At 41.5% G+C, this 15685-nt stretch overlaps 1 protein-coding gene across 4 annotated transcripts in view; it reads left to right on the plus strand.

Moving 5' to 3' along the window:
- Positions 1-15685, plus strand: part of GSAP (gamma-secretase activating protein) — a 68420-nt gene that overhangs the window by 25794 nt on the left and 26941 nt on the right. For all 4 annotated transcript variants that reach the window (XM_053406708.1, XM_053406705.1, XM_053406706.1 and 1 more), the window contains 12 exons: positions 488-565; positions 2006-2098; positions 3611-3828; positions 4401-4470; positions 4778-4860; positions 5349-5402; positions 6198-6326; positions 9961-10013; positions 11744-11775; positions 13638-13699; positions 14717-14812; positions 15558-15628. In XM_053406708.1, the coding sequence (XP_053262683.1) occupies positions 488-565; positions 2006-2098; positions 3611-3828; positions 4401-4470; positions 4778-4860; positions 5349-5402; positions 6198-6326; positions 9961-10013; positions 11744-11775; positions 13638-13699; positions 14717-14812; positions 15558-15628 (1039 nt within the window). The remainder of the gene's footprint in view (positions 1-487; positions 566-2005; positions 2099-3610; positions 3829-4400; positions 4471-4777; positions 4861-5348; positions 5403-6197; positions 6327-9960; positions 10014-11743; positions 11776-13637; positions 13700-14716; positions 14813-15557; positions 15629-15685) is intronic.

Genomic DNA, 15685 nt, shown 5'->3' on the forward strand with positions numbered 1-15685 from the left:
GTCTTTTAATTTCGTGACTGCTGTCACCATCTGCAGTGATCATGGAGCCCAATAAAGTAAAATCTCTCACTGCTTCCATTTCTTCCCCTTCTGTTTGCCAGGAGGTGATGGGCCCAGTGGCCATGATCTTCGTGTTTTTTTTATGTTGAGCTTCAGACCATATTTTGCGCTCTCCTCTTTCACCCTCATTAAAAGGTCCTTTAATTCCTCCTCACTTTCTGCCATCAAGGTTGTGTCATCTGCATATCTGAGGTTGTTGATATTTCTTTCGGCGATCTTAATTCCGGCTTGGGATACAGAGAGGCATATGTGCGACACTGGGAACGGCATAGATGCAAATGAAAGACAATTTCAAATTTAAGGTGGAAACCTAGCTGAGGTGGAACTTTCCAATTTCTATTTTTCTATTATTTGTTCAGGAATAGTTGTATAAAACTGACTTTGTGTCTGTGGTATACCAAATCTCCCCCCTCTTAATCTTTTGCAGGTTATAGTAAAACGTATACTGTTACTCTGGAAAGAGGGGATTCCTCAGAAGTGAAAGATCTTACTTTTTTAAATCTTGGTAAGTTTCTAACTTCCTCTTTCTCCTTCAGTACTTCCCTTGATTACATACAATTATGATCAAAAATCCTTAAGTGGTTTTTTTATTGTGAAAAGTGGAAATGTACATATTTTCCTTCCTTTGTCTTACATGGGTCTATTACGCTTTCCCAAGATGATTGCTAAATAAGCAAATCTTTCTGCATTGACCTTCATTTCGTTTGGCCTTAGCAAGTAGCTTTAGTTGTCTACAGTCATGAGACCATAGCATGCTTTTGGGGGGAAATGAGAATAACCAGGCTGCTTATTTCCTGTGGCACGGCATGCATAAATCTTGCTGTCTTGTGTATTGTGCCTCTGAGACACAGGAGTGGTTTTTGCTGGCAAAGGAAACTAGGCTGGGAGTCATGTAGTTGGCACACATACAGGATACAAGTATTCTGGTTTTAATGAGATTAAACATACACAGAATATTGTTACAAAAGTTGGGTGCCTCCCTCTCTTTCTGCTGAGCAGCGGCAAGAGCCCCTGGGGTTCCAGGCACTCACTTAGGGTCTATGGTCCTTTGGAGAATTGAGACATGGCAGAGGCTGTTGTATCTTTAAAAAACATACAGTGGTACCTCTGGATACGCACACCTCTGGTTGCGTATCCTTCAGGATGTGAATGCGGCAAACCCGGAAGTGTTTTACTGGGTTTCGCCGTGCGCACATGCACAGAAGTACTCTACCACACGCATGCACAGAACAGGCACCTCCAGTTGCGAATTCCTCCGGAATTCAACCGGAGGTACCACTGTAGTTTGTTCACCTATTTACATGTTTGGGCTGCATGGAGGGAGTCCAGAACTTACAACATGGTTATTTCAAGAGGGGCTTGTAGTATTATTATTATTATTTTTATTTATTTATTTATTTATTTATTTATTTATTTATTTATTTATTTAAAAAATTGTATACAACCCTATACCTGCAGCAGTGCAGTCATCTTTCAGCCAGCCTGCGCAAGATGGCTGCTTTCTTCCTGCTTCTTATTCCCAGAACCCCTTGCTACTAGACACACAGTTACCCAGGCAACCTTCCAAACCCATTTCTCTGTTCACACATGAAGGTTAGGAAAGCAGTTCTCTTGCATTGCCAATGACCCTCAATGGCCTTTCATTGTTTCTTAATGGCCCTAGCTTGGCCAGGTCGTTTTGCGTAGGCTAGCCCAGGAATTCCTCTGCAGCTTGTATTCTCCCTGCAGATCCCTAATAACCAAAATCCTACCATTTATTAATTTCTAGGGTTTAGGGGGTCCCCCCTCCAAATCTATAACAATATTTTGAATACAATAGTTCTGAATAACTCATCTATCAAATAAACCTAAGCTGTAAGGATAATTAAGTGCTCAAAATTAACAATTCTCTCCTGTTTCTCCCCCCAAACGTATGTATATCTGGTTGTTGTGAAAACAACTACAGACTATTATGTGGCTGTCTACTTACCTGGACACTTCCTGCATCTTCTCAACACTCGGCATCCTGACCTGATGTGCTATAACTTCTTTCTAACAGGTACAGTGGATTCTTTAACAATTAGTTCTGCAGCAGCTTCTCTCAATAAAAAGTCCTTCTGTGTCCTTCAGGTGCCTCTACAGAAATGAAACCCACATGGACAATGCAAAATAGAAAGAACAATGAACTTTAAAAAAATTTAAAAGCAAAGCCTCAAGCTCTCTAGCCAGTGTGTACTGTCATGCTCTTTCCCAGTTTTCTGCACTGGCTCTTTAATGATGAAATTTTGGGCAAATTGGCAAAGATGCCATTTACACCACTGTGTACTCAGTGCACAGACAGATCATGCCCTGAGGGCATCTTCCACCAGCATATTTTCACTACATATGCCTTGGGGATAAATGGATGTTTGCACAGGAGAACATCATACACTGTGTGCTCTTGAGGAGGCCCCATTAATTTCAAAAAGGGGTTTGTATGAGAACTACTGAGTTTGACCTTGCAATAATTTGGAATTCAGAAATTGCTGAAATGTCCATGAAAATTTGAACGTATGGCAACCCATGTTGGATTTTGGCGAATTTTCAAAACAACAAAAACAACGACAACAAAAAACTCAACAACTTTGGCTAAGTTTCACTTTTTGAAATGAGGCAACCCTTGCTTATTCCCAGATAGAATTGTGTCTAGAATTGCAGCCTCGTTGTTTTATCTTCTCATTTTTACTGCACGCTTGCATGGTTCTAGTTTTTCTTTTACCTGCTCCCACCCACCAAATATAAAACAAAAACAGGAATGTGAGCCTACCTTTTCCTCTTCCAACTGTGAGACAAGCTAGGCAGTTTATGTGGGATATTTCCCCCCACTTTGAAAACATGACCCCATAGGAAGGTTTGAATGGGTTTATGATGAGACGGGAGCTTTAAGTTTCTCTCTCCATGTTGACATCTTGACAAAAATTACCCCTCCCACCCCCCACAAAACTGCTGTACCCCCTGAGGGGGGGCTGTATTTGGGGGTTCTATGTCAGGTTTTAAATCCTTTTTCATTTGTTATTTGCTTGCCTGGACTTTTCCGTGAGTAAGCGTGGGATATCAATTTAAGAAATAAATATGTAATACCAAGCCATATAGGGTGGGGTGGAAGAGCATCCTCCATTGCCCTCCCTTCAAATCTGGTGAGCCCTTCATTAGTTTAATGTAAATACTGTTCATGTGTCATGTGTCATTGCTAGCTTTCTTTGATCACGTAGCACAGGAGCCACAGCTTTCGAAAGCTCTTAGAATAAAGGCAAACATGTGATGCGGGAGGTTCCTTTCCTGCCTTGATTAATGTTTTCAGTCACCTAAAGGCAAAAGCATTGCAGCCCTTCTGAGAAATGCCACCAGCCTTACTCACCTGAAAAGCACACCATTAGTCATACACTGAAGCATGCAAAACGAAGGGTGAAAGTCACGGGTGTATTATAGGGCTTGTTCCTTATGGAAATTACACTGGGGCACGAGGGGATTTGTGTATTTCAATGTGCCGTGTGAAATGTAAACTACTTCTCTGCAACCCTGTGTTATTCAGGTGGGAATGCAAAAATTAATAGCTTGCACACGAACGCCCTCCTTTCCCCTCTCAAGTCGATGGTCTTGGATCGCAGCACAGGAAGCATATTTACCGTTGCTATAAACAGGCAGGCCTTGCTGCAGTTTTTGTGGAACAGCAAGTCGGATAACGACAGATTGGCAGCACTTCACTGTTTACTTCTGCATATTGGAAGCGCTAAGGAATTGGAAACCCAGGTGGGGAAAGGATTCATTTTTTTCATGCAGCACAAAGGTGGATGCCATTTTGAGTGTAAAACATAACAGCACAGTTTCTTTTATTAAGCAAATAGTTGCTAAGGCCACGTGTCCCATGAAAATATGCTGCAATCTGAAAGCAGGAGCCCATATATATGTAGGAATTTTAACTCAGCTCCTACAGAAGTTTAGCTTCGCAAAGAGTTTCAGTGGCTTGCGGCCCCCAAAGTAGGTCAGAACAAAGCCACAATCTTGGGATGAGCACAGTGGTAGAGAGTTGGGGAAAGTAGAAAACGTTCCAGAGATAATCTGCACTCATTGTATAAGTTTGCAAGCAAAAAATTAGACGACAGTAAGATTCAGATGATTTGGGGAGACTTGATGGACTCCCCCTCTAGCCAGTCAAAATGGCGGGAGGAAGAAGCTTTGTTGCTTGTAGGTTAAGTGGAAGGTGGGATATGTTTAGTCTTGACTCAGGAAAGCAAAGCACAGAGATTTAAAGTCCTTACATTTTTACTGTAAACCTTCACACCTCAATCTGTGCTGACCATTTTATATTCTTACTTTTACAGATTATCCAGTGGATTATAGAGAACACAGCCACTTGTTTTACATTTGACCCCATACAGGAACTTATCATAGGTAGGTGTTTCTAGGACTGGTGTCAAACTGGAAGTAGTGTGGGGTCTGTACACATGAGTTTGTTTGCCTAAAAATTCAGAGGTCACCCAGAGAGCTTCATGGCTGAGAGAGAATTTGAACCATGGTCTCCCAGAGGCTGGTCCAGCTAATACACCACTCCTTCTGAGAAGCCCAAGGAAACCCATGCTGATTCTTCATATCTGATATATTCTTTGAACTCCTGGTAGTTTTTGGAACAATTGCAGGAAATACGTTGACTTGGAGGTTGCCAAAAGCCTTCATTGAAATGTTCTCTCAATTTTCTCAGCTTCTTTGTCCTGGAGAATGTGTCTGAAGGACAGCAAACTGGATAGTGTTTTACCATATACACCACTCCTGTACTGGAATGAGGTAAGACAAATGCAGAATTGAAGAACTTACCCTTTCTCTTCAGCTAGGATTTAATTAAGAGTCTGTAATCACTCCTCTTTAATATGGCCCCATAATTGGAAACGGGGGGGGTGGGGTGGTATCAGGCTGCCACTGTTCCTGTGTGGGATTCAGTCACAGACCAGCAAATTTAGGTTGTGCAGTTACAGAGGATGTGTCACTCTTGTACAACAAACCCACGACCAAAATGGGACTTCCCAAAGTTACAGGAAAATGCACTGAAAAATGTGGTGTAACAGTTGGTTGACGCAAAGTTGTCTAACCTCCCTGCAGTTTTTTTGCAAACAAATTGGGATGAATGTTTAATAAGCAGGTTGTCTTGAAGCAACCTTGAACACAGAAGAGAAGACGATTCCCCTTTTTTTCCATAGCCTGCTATCCAAGTCTGCAGGGAAAATTGGTGCCACATCCCTAGCCTAGATTAAGATCTTGTGTTCTTGTATTTGTAGGATATCCCTGGAATCGTATGCAGAACACACATTATCTCACTACCTGTGTTAAAGGTATGTCTGCATAAGAGACACTTGCTAGCAGGATAGAGAGTTCCATGTTTGTGGTTTTCAGAAATACTTACGTAGGTTTATCTGTATGTGTAATTCATCATATTTTACAAAATTGCCACAAGGGGACACTATTGTTCCACATTGTTTTTCAAAAATTCTATCAAATACTGTAGCATACTTGCTGCAAGAGGCAATACCTGCAAACTCTGAGACTGAATGGTGAACTAAATGCCTTAAGCATCTGGATTTTTGAAATGATTCCAACATTTACTGTTTTTCACAGATTAATATTAGAATTCCACACCCTCATGGATTTTATATGGCAGATGTTTAAGCAGGAGCAGGCAGGATTCAAGGACTTTTGTTTGACTTCATATTTCCTTCAGAATCCATGTGGATGTTTCATTCAACATAATTGTTTTATGTTGTACTGATGTGAAAACGTTGAGCATGCGTTAAAATTACAAGCAAGGTCACTGCCAAATACTTCAACATGCAACTAAATTGTTGAAGTTAATATCTGAAGATTTAGCATAACCAAACCTACCCTCAAGATTCCCCATCTTCAGGAGAAAAATGATGGTTGCATGTATTTTGTTTCAGTGTATAAACATTTGAACTTATCAGTTTTGAGGCTGTGCAACAGGTTAATGTCTGGGTGATGCAAAATTTCTCTATCACTCACTTTAAAGCTCTTTGCATACCAAAGCTAGACTCTGCATGTCTCATTATCTTCTTTTGCTTAACTTTTGTTTATAGGAGGAAATAACTTCTCTGCTCTCTCTCGCTCTTAAGTTACAGAAGTGCAAAGGCTTCTGGGAAAAGCTAGGTTCAAGCTTGGAGTGCTCCAGGTGTTTTGACCCACACATGTGTTTCAACAGCAAGCTGCTTAGGCTGGAACGGGATAAACTGCTTTCAGATGAGGTAAATGGATCTCAGTAATGAATATTATGGATCAGACTTTCCATTTTGTCACAGCCAATTTATCTGTGTTCCTCACTTGTGTTCCTCACAAGTACATTATGCTCAAAGTGGTTCATAGGATATATAGAGTATAGTAACATTAGGCGCGAGTGATCATGCTCTTCTGAAGTTTACTATACAGCGGAAAGGAGCAGCCAAGCATACTAGGCCTCAATTTCTCGACTTTAAGAAAGCCGACTTCATAAAACTTAGGGAAGTGCTGGGTGAGATCCCATGGACAGTAATACTAAAAGGAAACGGAGTTCATGATGGCTGGGAGTTTGTTAAGAGGGAGATAGTAAAAGCACAACTTCAGGCAATACCAATGAGACGGAAACATGGAAGGTGCCTAAAGAAGCCAGGGTGGCTATCTAAAGAACTTTTAACTGAGTTAAGATTAAAAAAGGATGTGTACAAAAAATGGAAAAGGGGGGAAACCACCAAAGAGGGATTCAAACAAATAGCCAGCACGTGTAGACACAAAGTCAGAAAAGCTAAAGCACAGAATGAACTCAGGCTTGCTAGAGAGGTTAAAAGCAACAAAAAAGGCTTTTATGGGTATGTTCGTAGCAAAAGGAAGAACAAAGAAACAGTGGGGTCACTCAGAGGAGAAGATGGTGAAATGCAAACAGGGGACACAGAAAGGGCTGAACTCCTCAATGCCTTCTTTGCCTCAGTCTTCTCCGATAAAGAAAACAATGCCCGACCTGAAGAATTTGGAGCAAAGGATTCAGCAGAGGAAACACAGCCCAGAATAACTAAGGAGATAGTACAAGAATACTTGGCTAGTCTAGATGTATTCAAGTCTCCAGGGCCAGATGAACTGCATCCAAGAGTATTAAGAGAACTGGCAGATGTGATTTCAGAACCACTGGCAGTCATCTTTGAGAATTCCTGGAGAACAGGCGAAGTCCCGGCAGACTGGAGGAGGGCAAATGTTGTCCCTATTTTCAAAAAGGGGGAAAGAGAGGACCCAAATAATTACCGCCCAGTCAGTCTGACATCAATACCAGGGAAGATTCTGGAGCAGATCATTAAGCAAACAGTCTGTGAGCACCTAGAAAGGAATGCTGTGATCACCAATAGTCAGCATGGATTTCTGAAAAATAAGTCATGTCAGACTAACCTGATCTCGTTTTTTGACAGAATTACAAGCCTGGTAGATGAAGGGAACGCAGTGGATGTAGCCTACCTTGATTTCAGCAAGGCATTTGACAAGGTGCCCCATGATATTCTTGTAAAGAAGCTGGTAAAATGCGGTCTTGACTATGCTACCACTCAGTGGATTTGTAACTGGCTGACTGACCGAACCCAAAGGGTGCTCATCAATGGTTCCTCTTCATCCTGGAGAAGAGTAACTAGTGGGGTGCCACAGGGTTCTGTCTTGGGCCCGGTCTTACTCAACATCTTTATCAGCGACTTGGATGATGGACTCAAGGGCATCCTGATCAAATTTGCAGATGACACCAAACTGGGAGGGGTGGCTAACACCCCAGAGGACAGGATCACACTTCAAAACGACCTTGACAGATTAGAGAACTGGGCCAAAACAAACAAGATGAATTTTAACAGGGAGAAATGTAAATTATTGCACTTGGGCAAAAAAAAATGAGAGGCACAAATACAAGATGGGTGACACCTGGCTTGAGAGCACTACATGTGAAAAGGATCTAGGAGTCTTGGTTGACCACAAACTAGACATGAGCCAACAGTGTGACGCGGCAGCTAAAAAAGCCAATGCAATTCTGGGCTGCATCAATAGGAGTATAGCATCTAGATCAAGGGAAGTAATAGTGCCACTGTATTCTGCTCTGGTCAGACCTCACCTGGAGTACTGTGTCCAGTTCTGGGCACCACAGTTCAAGAAGGACACTGACAAACTGGAACATGTCCAGAGGAGGGCAACCAAAATGGTCAAAGGCCCTGAAACGATGCCTTATGAGGAACGGCTAAGGGAGCTGGGCATGTTTAGCCTGGAGAAGAGGAGGTTAAGGGGTGATATGCTAGCCATGTTCAAATATATAAAAGGATGTCACATAGAGGTGGGAGAAAGGTTGTTTTCTGCTGCTCCAGAGAAGCGGACACGGAGCAATGGATCCAAACTACAAGAAAGAAGATTCCACCTAAACATTAGGAAGAACTTCCTGACAGTAAGAGCTGTTCGACAGTGGAATTTGCTGCCAAGGAGTCTCCTTCTTTGGAGGTCTTTAAGCAAAGGCTTGACAACCATATGTCAGGAGTGCTCTGATGGTGTTTCCTGCTTGGCAGGGGGTTGGACTCGATGGCCCTTGTGGTCTCTTCCAACTCTATGATTCTATGATTCTAACCACAATTATAATACATTACTATATAACAACCAGTAATGTATTAATAATACATTACTATATAACAACCAGTGCAACAATTGCAGTTGATTTAAAAACATATCAGAAAATTAAATGAATGTAATAGGACGTACCAGTAGACCACAAAACAATATCCAATATCAATGTTATAATCAAATTAAGCAGTTCATTTAGTAGTTAATAATTCAAAGACCTAACAGTATGATACCATAACCACATCAAGCTAACAGAAAAAGAGGATAAGATAAAACAAAATAACCGCAAGACACTTTAGAGAACTCAGATGTGTAAGTGGATTTGCATATTGATTAAACCACATGACAATTTTTTATGTGAATTGCTTGTTGGCAGAAGTAGTTTTGTAATATATGGTTGCTGTATTAGAGAAATAACGCATTTTTGCACACTCATTTCTCTTTAACTAAAACCACCGTTTTGATTGGTAATTGGTTCTGTGTTCATGAAGAAAGGTTTGTCCTACAGTGAAGAAATATCTGGGCCTTGCTGTGGATTCACATGTTCGCTGGTAACTTTAAATGCTCATTTAGACATCTCTTTGTCTAATCCCATTTCAGTACTCCTTTAATCTTCCATCTAGACGGGTGTGAGTCAGCCTGGGGTGACCAATGTAGGCTATGCATTTTGTACATGTGGCTTCTCCTAGTCAGTGCAAGGGCTGGTTCGGGTGTAATGAGCAACCACAGCTTCCCATTCTGTGAATTAGCTTACATGAAACTCAGGTTCATGCATTTCCCACTATCCTACTGTTGTGTAGCCACAAGGAGATTAGCTCTTCATTGTGTCCTAGCCTAGGGTACTGTGGGTGGTTAAACTGCAGTTTGTTAGAACAAGACAGAATCAAAACATTGTGTAACATCCTTGCTTGTTCTGAGACAACGGTATAAACAAGAAGAGAGGTGGGAAGTGGGAAGGCCAAGGGAGGCTTATTCACATATCTGGAAACCATGTTTTTTGTAACATCTCGGCCAGCTCAAAGAACATTCTGGGGAGCAGAGGACCCACTTTTATTCTGGGTCACATCCACTGTATTCTGGTTTTCTGGAACTTAACTAAGAACTTCTGAAGCTGTTGCTTGCACAGTTGGAGTACATAATTTGACAATGTAGGTTTCCTGTCTTCCTTCCTTCCTTGCTTTTATTTTGACTTAAAATTCTTATTAGACATTGATAGAATAAAATTGACTGTATCTCATAATGCTCTTAATTCAAGTAATTTACACTTTGATTTAGAGAACTGAAGAGAGAACAATATATACGGAAAGCCTGCTTGAAAACGCAAAGAAGTAAGTTGATTTCTGTAACGTTGCTGTTTCCAGAAAGTGAAAGACTGCATTTTAAAGGGTCTGTCCATTTTTAGTGTGTTTGTGAAATTTAGCTGAAGAACAAGTTGCAGATGCCTCCAAAAAACACTTTGGCTCCTCATGGCGAACAGTTAATGGTCCATTGGTAACTTCAAACGGTGTGAGTTTCTGCTATCAGGTTAAGCAGGGACACCATCTTGTTGGGACTGAGTTATGTTGGGCTCCCCCCAGAATTTGATCCCATCACTCATGTACCCTGTGACACATGCCACCACCGCTCCCATGTGCAACAAAAGTTGGCGCCTCTGATGTTGAGTGTTCACCCTCTTCACTTTCATCAGCACTGGCATTTATGTTGGAGTTCAGAGTGTGATGGTAGAGATCCATGTGACAACTGCTTCTGTGTATTCTGACTGAGGCAGGCATCACTTGACACAGAAAGGCCACCCTCCCTGTCATTTTCAGGCTGCCCCCAAGACAAAACAGCATGCCTTGTAGTACTGGCGTATCCGTGGCAGAATTTTTAAGTGTTCATCGACCACCTGGAGGAAGGCAAGGGACTGGCTCAGTTGTATAGAAGCCTGGTTAATTATGGTAGCAGTATCATTATTTGAAATAAAAATATGGATGGGTAGAATGAGGAGTGGTTATTCTGTAGCATATAATAAGCTTTACTGGGCTTTAACTAGTGACATATAAACCAGCTGTCTGAGACTATTTTCCATTTCGAAGTTTCCATTATGAAGAAATGCTCCAGTTTTGTGTTATTAGTATTCAGTGAGTTATCCACGTCTGGTGTGTGATATAATTCACACCTTATCCTGTTTCGATTTGCATTTTTGCAAGCTTCCGCTTGTTCTATTTGTTGGTGTGTGAGCATCTATATAATAATAATAATAATAATAATAATAATAATAATTATTATTATTATTATTATTTATTATTTGTACCCCGCCCATCTGGCTGGGTTTCCCCAGCCACTCTGGGCGGCTTCCAACGAAGATGAAAGATACACTAAAATGTCACATATTAAAAACTTCCCTGAACAGGGCTGCCTTCAGATGTCTTCTGAATGTCAGGTAGATGTTTATTGCTTTGACATCTGATGGGAGGGCGTTCCACAGGGCGGGCGCCACTACCGAGAAGGCCCTCTGCCTGGTTCCCTGTAACTTGGCCTCTCGCAGTGAGGGAACCGCCAGAAGGCCCTCGGAGCTGGACCTCAGTGTCCGGGTAGAATGATGGAGGAGGAGACGCTCCTTCAGATCTACTCTTGGGTTTTCATTTCTTTCTGCAGCAGAGTTCCTTTTACAGAAAAGTTTTCCTGAATCTTTTACTTCTGTGCAGCAGCAACAGCATTCCAGCTGTCTCTTAGTGAAATTCCCATTACAGGAATAAACACCATTTGGTTCTGTTTCTCAGAGTCTTTTTTATTTACAAAACGTTACACTGGTCATTAATAACGGAAAAAAACACACCAAATAAAGCAACATAATCTATTTCTCTTTTTAGCCATCTGGCCAGAGACCTAATCCTGACTCATTCACATACTCACTTATACTGACCCAGTGTCTTGCTGGACACTGTTTTCAGTTTCTGTTGTGTTTTCATTTCAGAAACCAGTGGTTGTTGTGTAGATTGTGTGTGTGTTTTCTACATATGTTTGAGCGATTCTGCCTTTGAAGCACATTAATAACATTTTTCTTTTCACTTAGAGTGTTTTCCAGCCTGAATAAATGGAACACAGGTAAGACCTACTATTCCTTGATGCTGAATGGCTACAAATAGTGATATTTAAATTCCTTCCCTGTGTTCGCTGTAGACTTGACATTTTTGTCATACAGGCAACTCCCAATTTACATGGGGGTTACACTGTCGCATGTGTAACTGAAATCATGTATATTGGTAGCACTTTGGAGAGTCCTACTAGCTTGCAAGGAGACTCCATAGAGGGGCTTTGTTGAGGCTGCTGAGCCTCCCTGCCTAACAGCCAACATGCGGGATAGTGCAGCAGCACCCCCCTCCCGCTTCCCTGCATGTCAGCTGAGTGAGTCAAGGAAGCCACGCTGCCCCTCCGGCTTGTGTGGCTTGCAGAACTGACATGCAGGGAAGTGGCTGTGGCGGCTGCGCTACTCCGCATGTCAGCTGTTAAGCGGGGAGGCTCAGCAGCTCCACAAAGCCCTGCTGCCCCTCTGGCTCATGACAAGCCCCCCCCCCAGCCCAAACAAGATGTCTACTTTGGGCTCTGGGGAGGGTCTCCTTGCGAGCCAGAAAGACAATTCAGGGTGCTCCCCATTTCCAGAATCCACTTCCCGGTTCCTGGCACCACGTGTGTGCGTGGTTGCATGCAAATTGTGTGTGTGTAAATGGTGAGTTGCCTGGTACTGTGAATCACACAGATTTGCTGAAGACAAAGTAAGTGGGGGGGCATTTAATTAAAATGCAAGAACGCTGCTCTAGATTTCTTGGGAGAGGTACTTGTATGAAAAGATTGCTGTGGGAAATAAGTTTGCAGGCAAATATATTTGCTTCATTTCAGTGGGGAACCTGGCTCCTCTGTATTTTCCTAAATATGTTTATTTATCATGGAACTTTTAGTAAAGTGTTCCAAGATCAGGGTGCTGATAGTTACACATAACTTAGAGGTACCATTTGGAAGTACCAAAGTCCTGTCTCAAAGGCATCTGCAAGTTAATTCCCATTAGGTTTGGGGGCCTAAAACATGAGCTGGACTGCTCATTGTGCTTAAAGAAGCAAAGTGGCAAGTAAGCAATGTTTTGCTTCTAGGACCCGAACCTACACACCAATAATCATTTGTTCACCCCTTCAAGGATCCTGTGCATGCTGTGGGCTATGAATGTCAACTTCAGAACAAAGAGCATTTTGTATTATTTCCCCTGATTTCTCTGGACCCGCTGGCTCTAAAGGGCTTGTGGTGGTTAGAGGGGCATCTTGGATCCTACCAGCCTGTTCCTATGTTAGGCTTCGCAGAACTCACTCCAAGTTTTCTCAGGCTGAACCCTCAACTGAGCTTGCCTTACATAGCCATGCATGGATATTTTTAAAAAATTGATAAGAAATTTATTTCCTTATGGAGAAAGACCATCACTCAGTGGTTGAGAACATACTTCACTCGTAAATGGTCCTGGCTTCAGTCGCCAACATTGAAGGATCCCTCTTCGGATAAGAACTTGCTGAACTAACATTTTGAATTGGAATATAAGAAGGGGAGGTGTGGGGAAGTCAGGGAAATATGTTATAGAAAAATAAGGATTGTGAACTTTATGTGTTTTTAAACCTTTTTGTTTTTCCTTTTTTGATTCTTTTTTAATGTATTAAAGTTGAAAATTTCAATAAATATCTTTAAAAAATAATAATGAAGGATCCCTCTTCTCCATTCCTGGCAAGCTATAGATGCATCAATGAGCTGACTCGGTTTAAGGCAGTTTCTGTGTTCCCTGATCATCAAAATGAAGGCAGCATGTTGGCACTACATTCAGAAGCTGCTCAAACATGTGCCCTGTTACCCAGAGGACTCTGATGTATAGCATAGTCCTTGAATAACAACAACAACATAATATGGCCTCTCCTTCTCTTGTCTAATTTCAGAAGAAAATATGGTTCCTCTCTTCCAGGAAGAAGATTACCAGCAACGGTTGCTAACAGGACTGGTATGTGTTGGCAATAGGTGGCACAAGTTGTTTAAGAAAGGATTTTGGAAAATCTGAATGCAAATGTTAGCATTCAACTTCCTCATGAAGCTCTGATTTCTTTGGTCAGCAAAACTACTATACAGAAATGCTCACACATTTCCTCAGGTTGAATTTTTCGTTGTAAACAGCTCTTAGGTAATCTTCTGATGTTGAATATGAGCTTTTGGACTGCTGAGAAAATACCATGTAATAGCCACTGGCAACCTCCTACTAAGACCCTCTCTGTATAGAAGGCTCTAGACCCCAATTTTCACTTCTGGAATTTACATAATAAGTGGGAGTATGGGTTGCACGCGCAGAAAATAAATTGGTTCACTTACTGTTTCCATGTCACAGGTATATGTGGAGGTCACAGAAATACATGATAGTTGGAAAGCATATAAACCCATGTTTTTCTATACTTATACAGCATAAGATGATAGAATGGGTGGAGGGAGAGGAACACATTAATTCATGCACCATGCTGCTGTGAGTCATATGACTTCAAGTGCTGCATCTGAACTCACCACAGATATCTTCAGTGTGATCCTACTGGATTGTTTTGGGATATTTTTGTACCCAATTTCTTTTAATGCTGCATTTGAAAAAGTATATCCCAACGATTTTACTAAAACGCACGTTGCCATATCTGTAAATTATTTTTTGTTGAGGATTTTCATTAATGGTAATGAATTAAACAAAATAATGGTAATGAAAACAAAGAAAAGAAATACAACAAAGAACAACATTGAACCAGGAATAATTAATGTGAGACAAAGCATAGAGAGGACCGTGGATCACAGAGTCCTAGATGATAGAATTGTAGAGTTGGAAGTGACCTTGAGGGTTGTCGCAATCCCCCATCCAATTACTACTTGTGGCTAAGGCATAGACAATTGTTTGCTTTATAAAACTAATCTTAACTGCCTAGGATTACCCCTCCCCTTGTTCTCCTCTTTAATATTAGAATTGTAAGTTACTGGTTTGTATTTTCAGATGGTAGCACAGTTGAAAGATCATCTCACAAGACACCTGCAGCATGTTGGCAAAAAGAAGATTGACCAAATAGCTGTGGATTATGTTTCGAAATCGGTCGGTTCTTTTTATGTATCTATGTATAAAAGTAAAACAATGTTTTACAGCAAGACATCATTTTGTCCCTTTAGAATGTGTGTGTTGCTGTCAGGCCTCACCATTTAGCCCGTGAGACTATTTCCCCCAAACAGCACTCACCTGCCCTGCACTCGACATCCTGTGTGATGGAGAAGCAGCAGGATGGGCGCCAGTCCCTGTAGAAAGCAGGGGAGCTTTAGCTGATGGGCAGGGGAGCTCAGTCCTGCTTGGTTTGGCTGCACCAGACAGTTCCCTATGGGGAACTTATTGACACACCCAAACGTTGTGGAGAAAGCAGGATTGAATTCTCTGTTTAGCAGCTGATGCGTGAGGAGTTTGCTCCTCCTTGGTTCAGGTGCGTTGGCAAGCTCTTTGACCACATTGGCTGGGCCACCAACTCTACCCAGAAAGCTGCTTTCACATACAGCACATGTTGTTGGTCCAATTACAGCATAGTCCTATAAATGTTGCTCGGAAATCACAGATAACTTTCATTTGAGTTCAGTAGCGCTTACTCTAAAGTAATTGTTCATAGAACTGGTCCCCTGCAGTGGAATCCCTAAGCATGTTTGCTCAGAATTAAACTATACTGTGCTAAACAATGTTTCAGCCATAGTAAATGATTTTAATCTGCTGGTGAATAATTGTGAGAATTTTGAGAGTAAGTTAGAAAATTGGAAAGTCTTGTACATAAGAATTCAAATATACCACCTCCCCTTTCCAGCTGGATCTAATATGCTTGATAATGGAGAACGTTTGGAAGAAATATAGTCTTGGTCCCTGGATCTTCTCATGGTAAGTAATTATTTTCAATTAAGACACAATAAGTTCAATAAAAAAGAGAACCCCCAC

This window comes from Podarcis raffonei, chromosome 10, assembly GCF_027172205.1.
Source record: "Podarcis raffonei isolate rPodRaf1 chromosome 10, rPodRaf1.pri, whole genome shotgun sequence".
Lineage (NCBI taxonomy): Eukaryota > Metazoa > Chordata > Lepidosauria > Squamata > Lacertidae > Podarcis > Podarcis raffonei.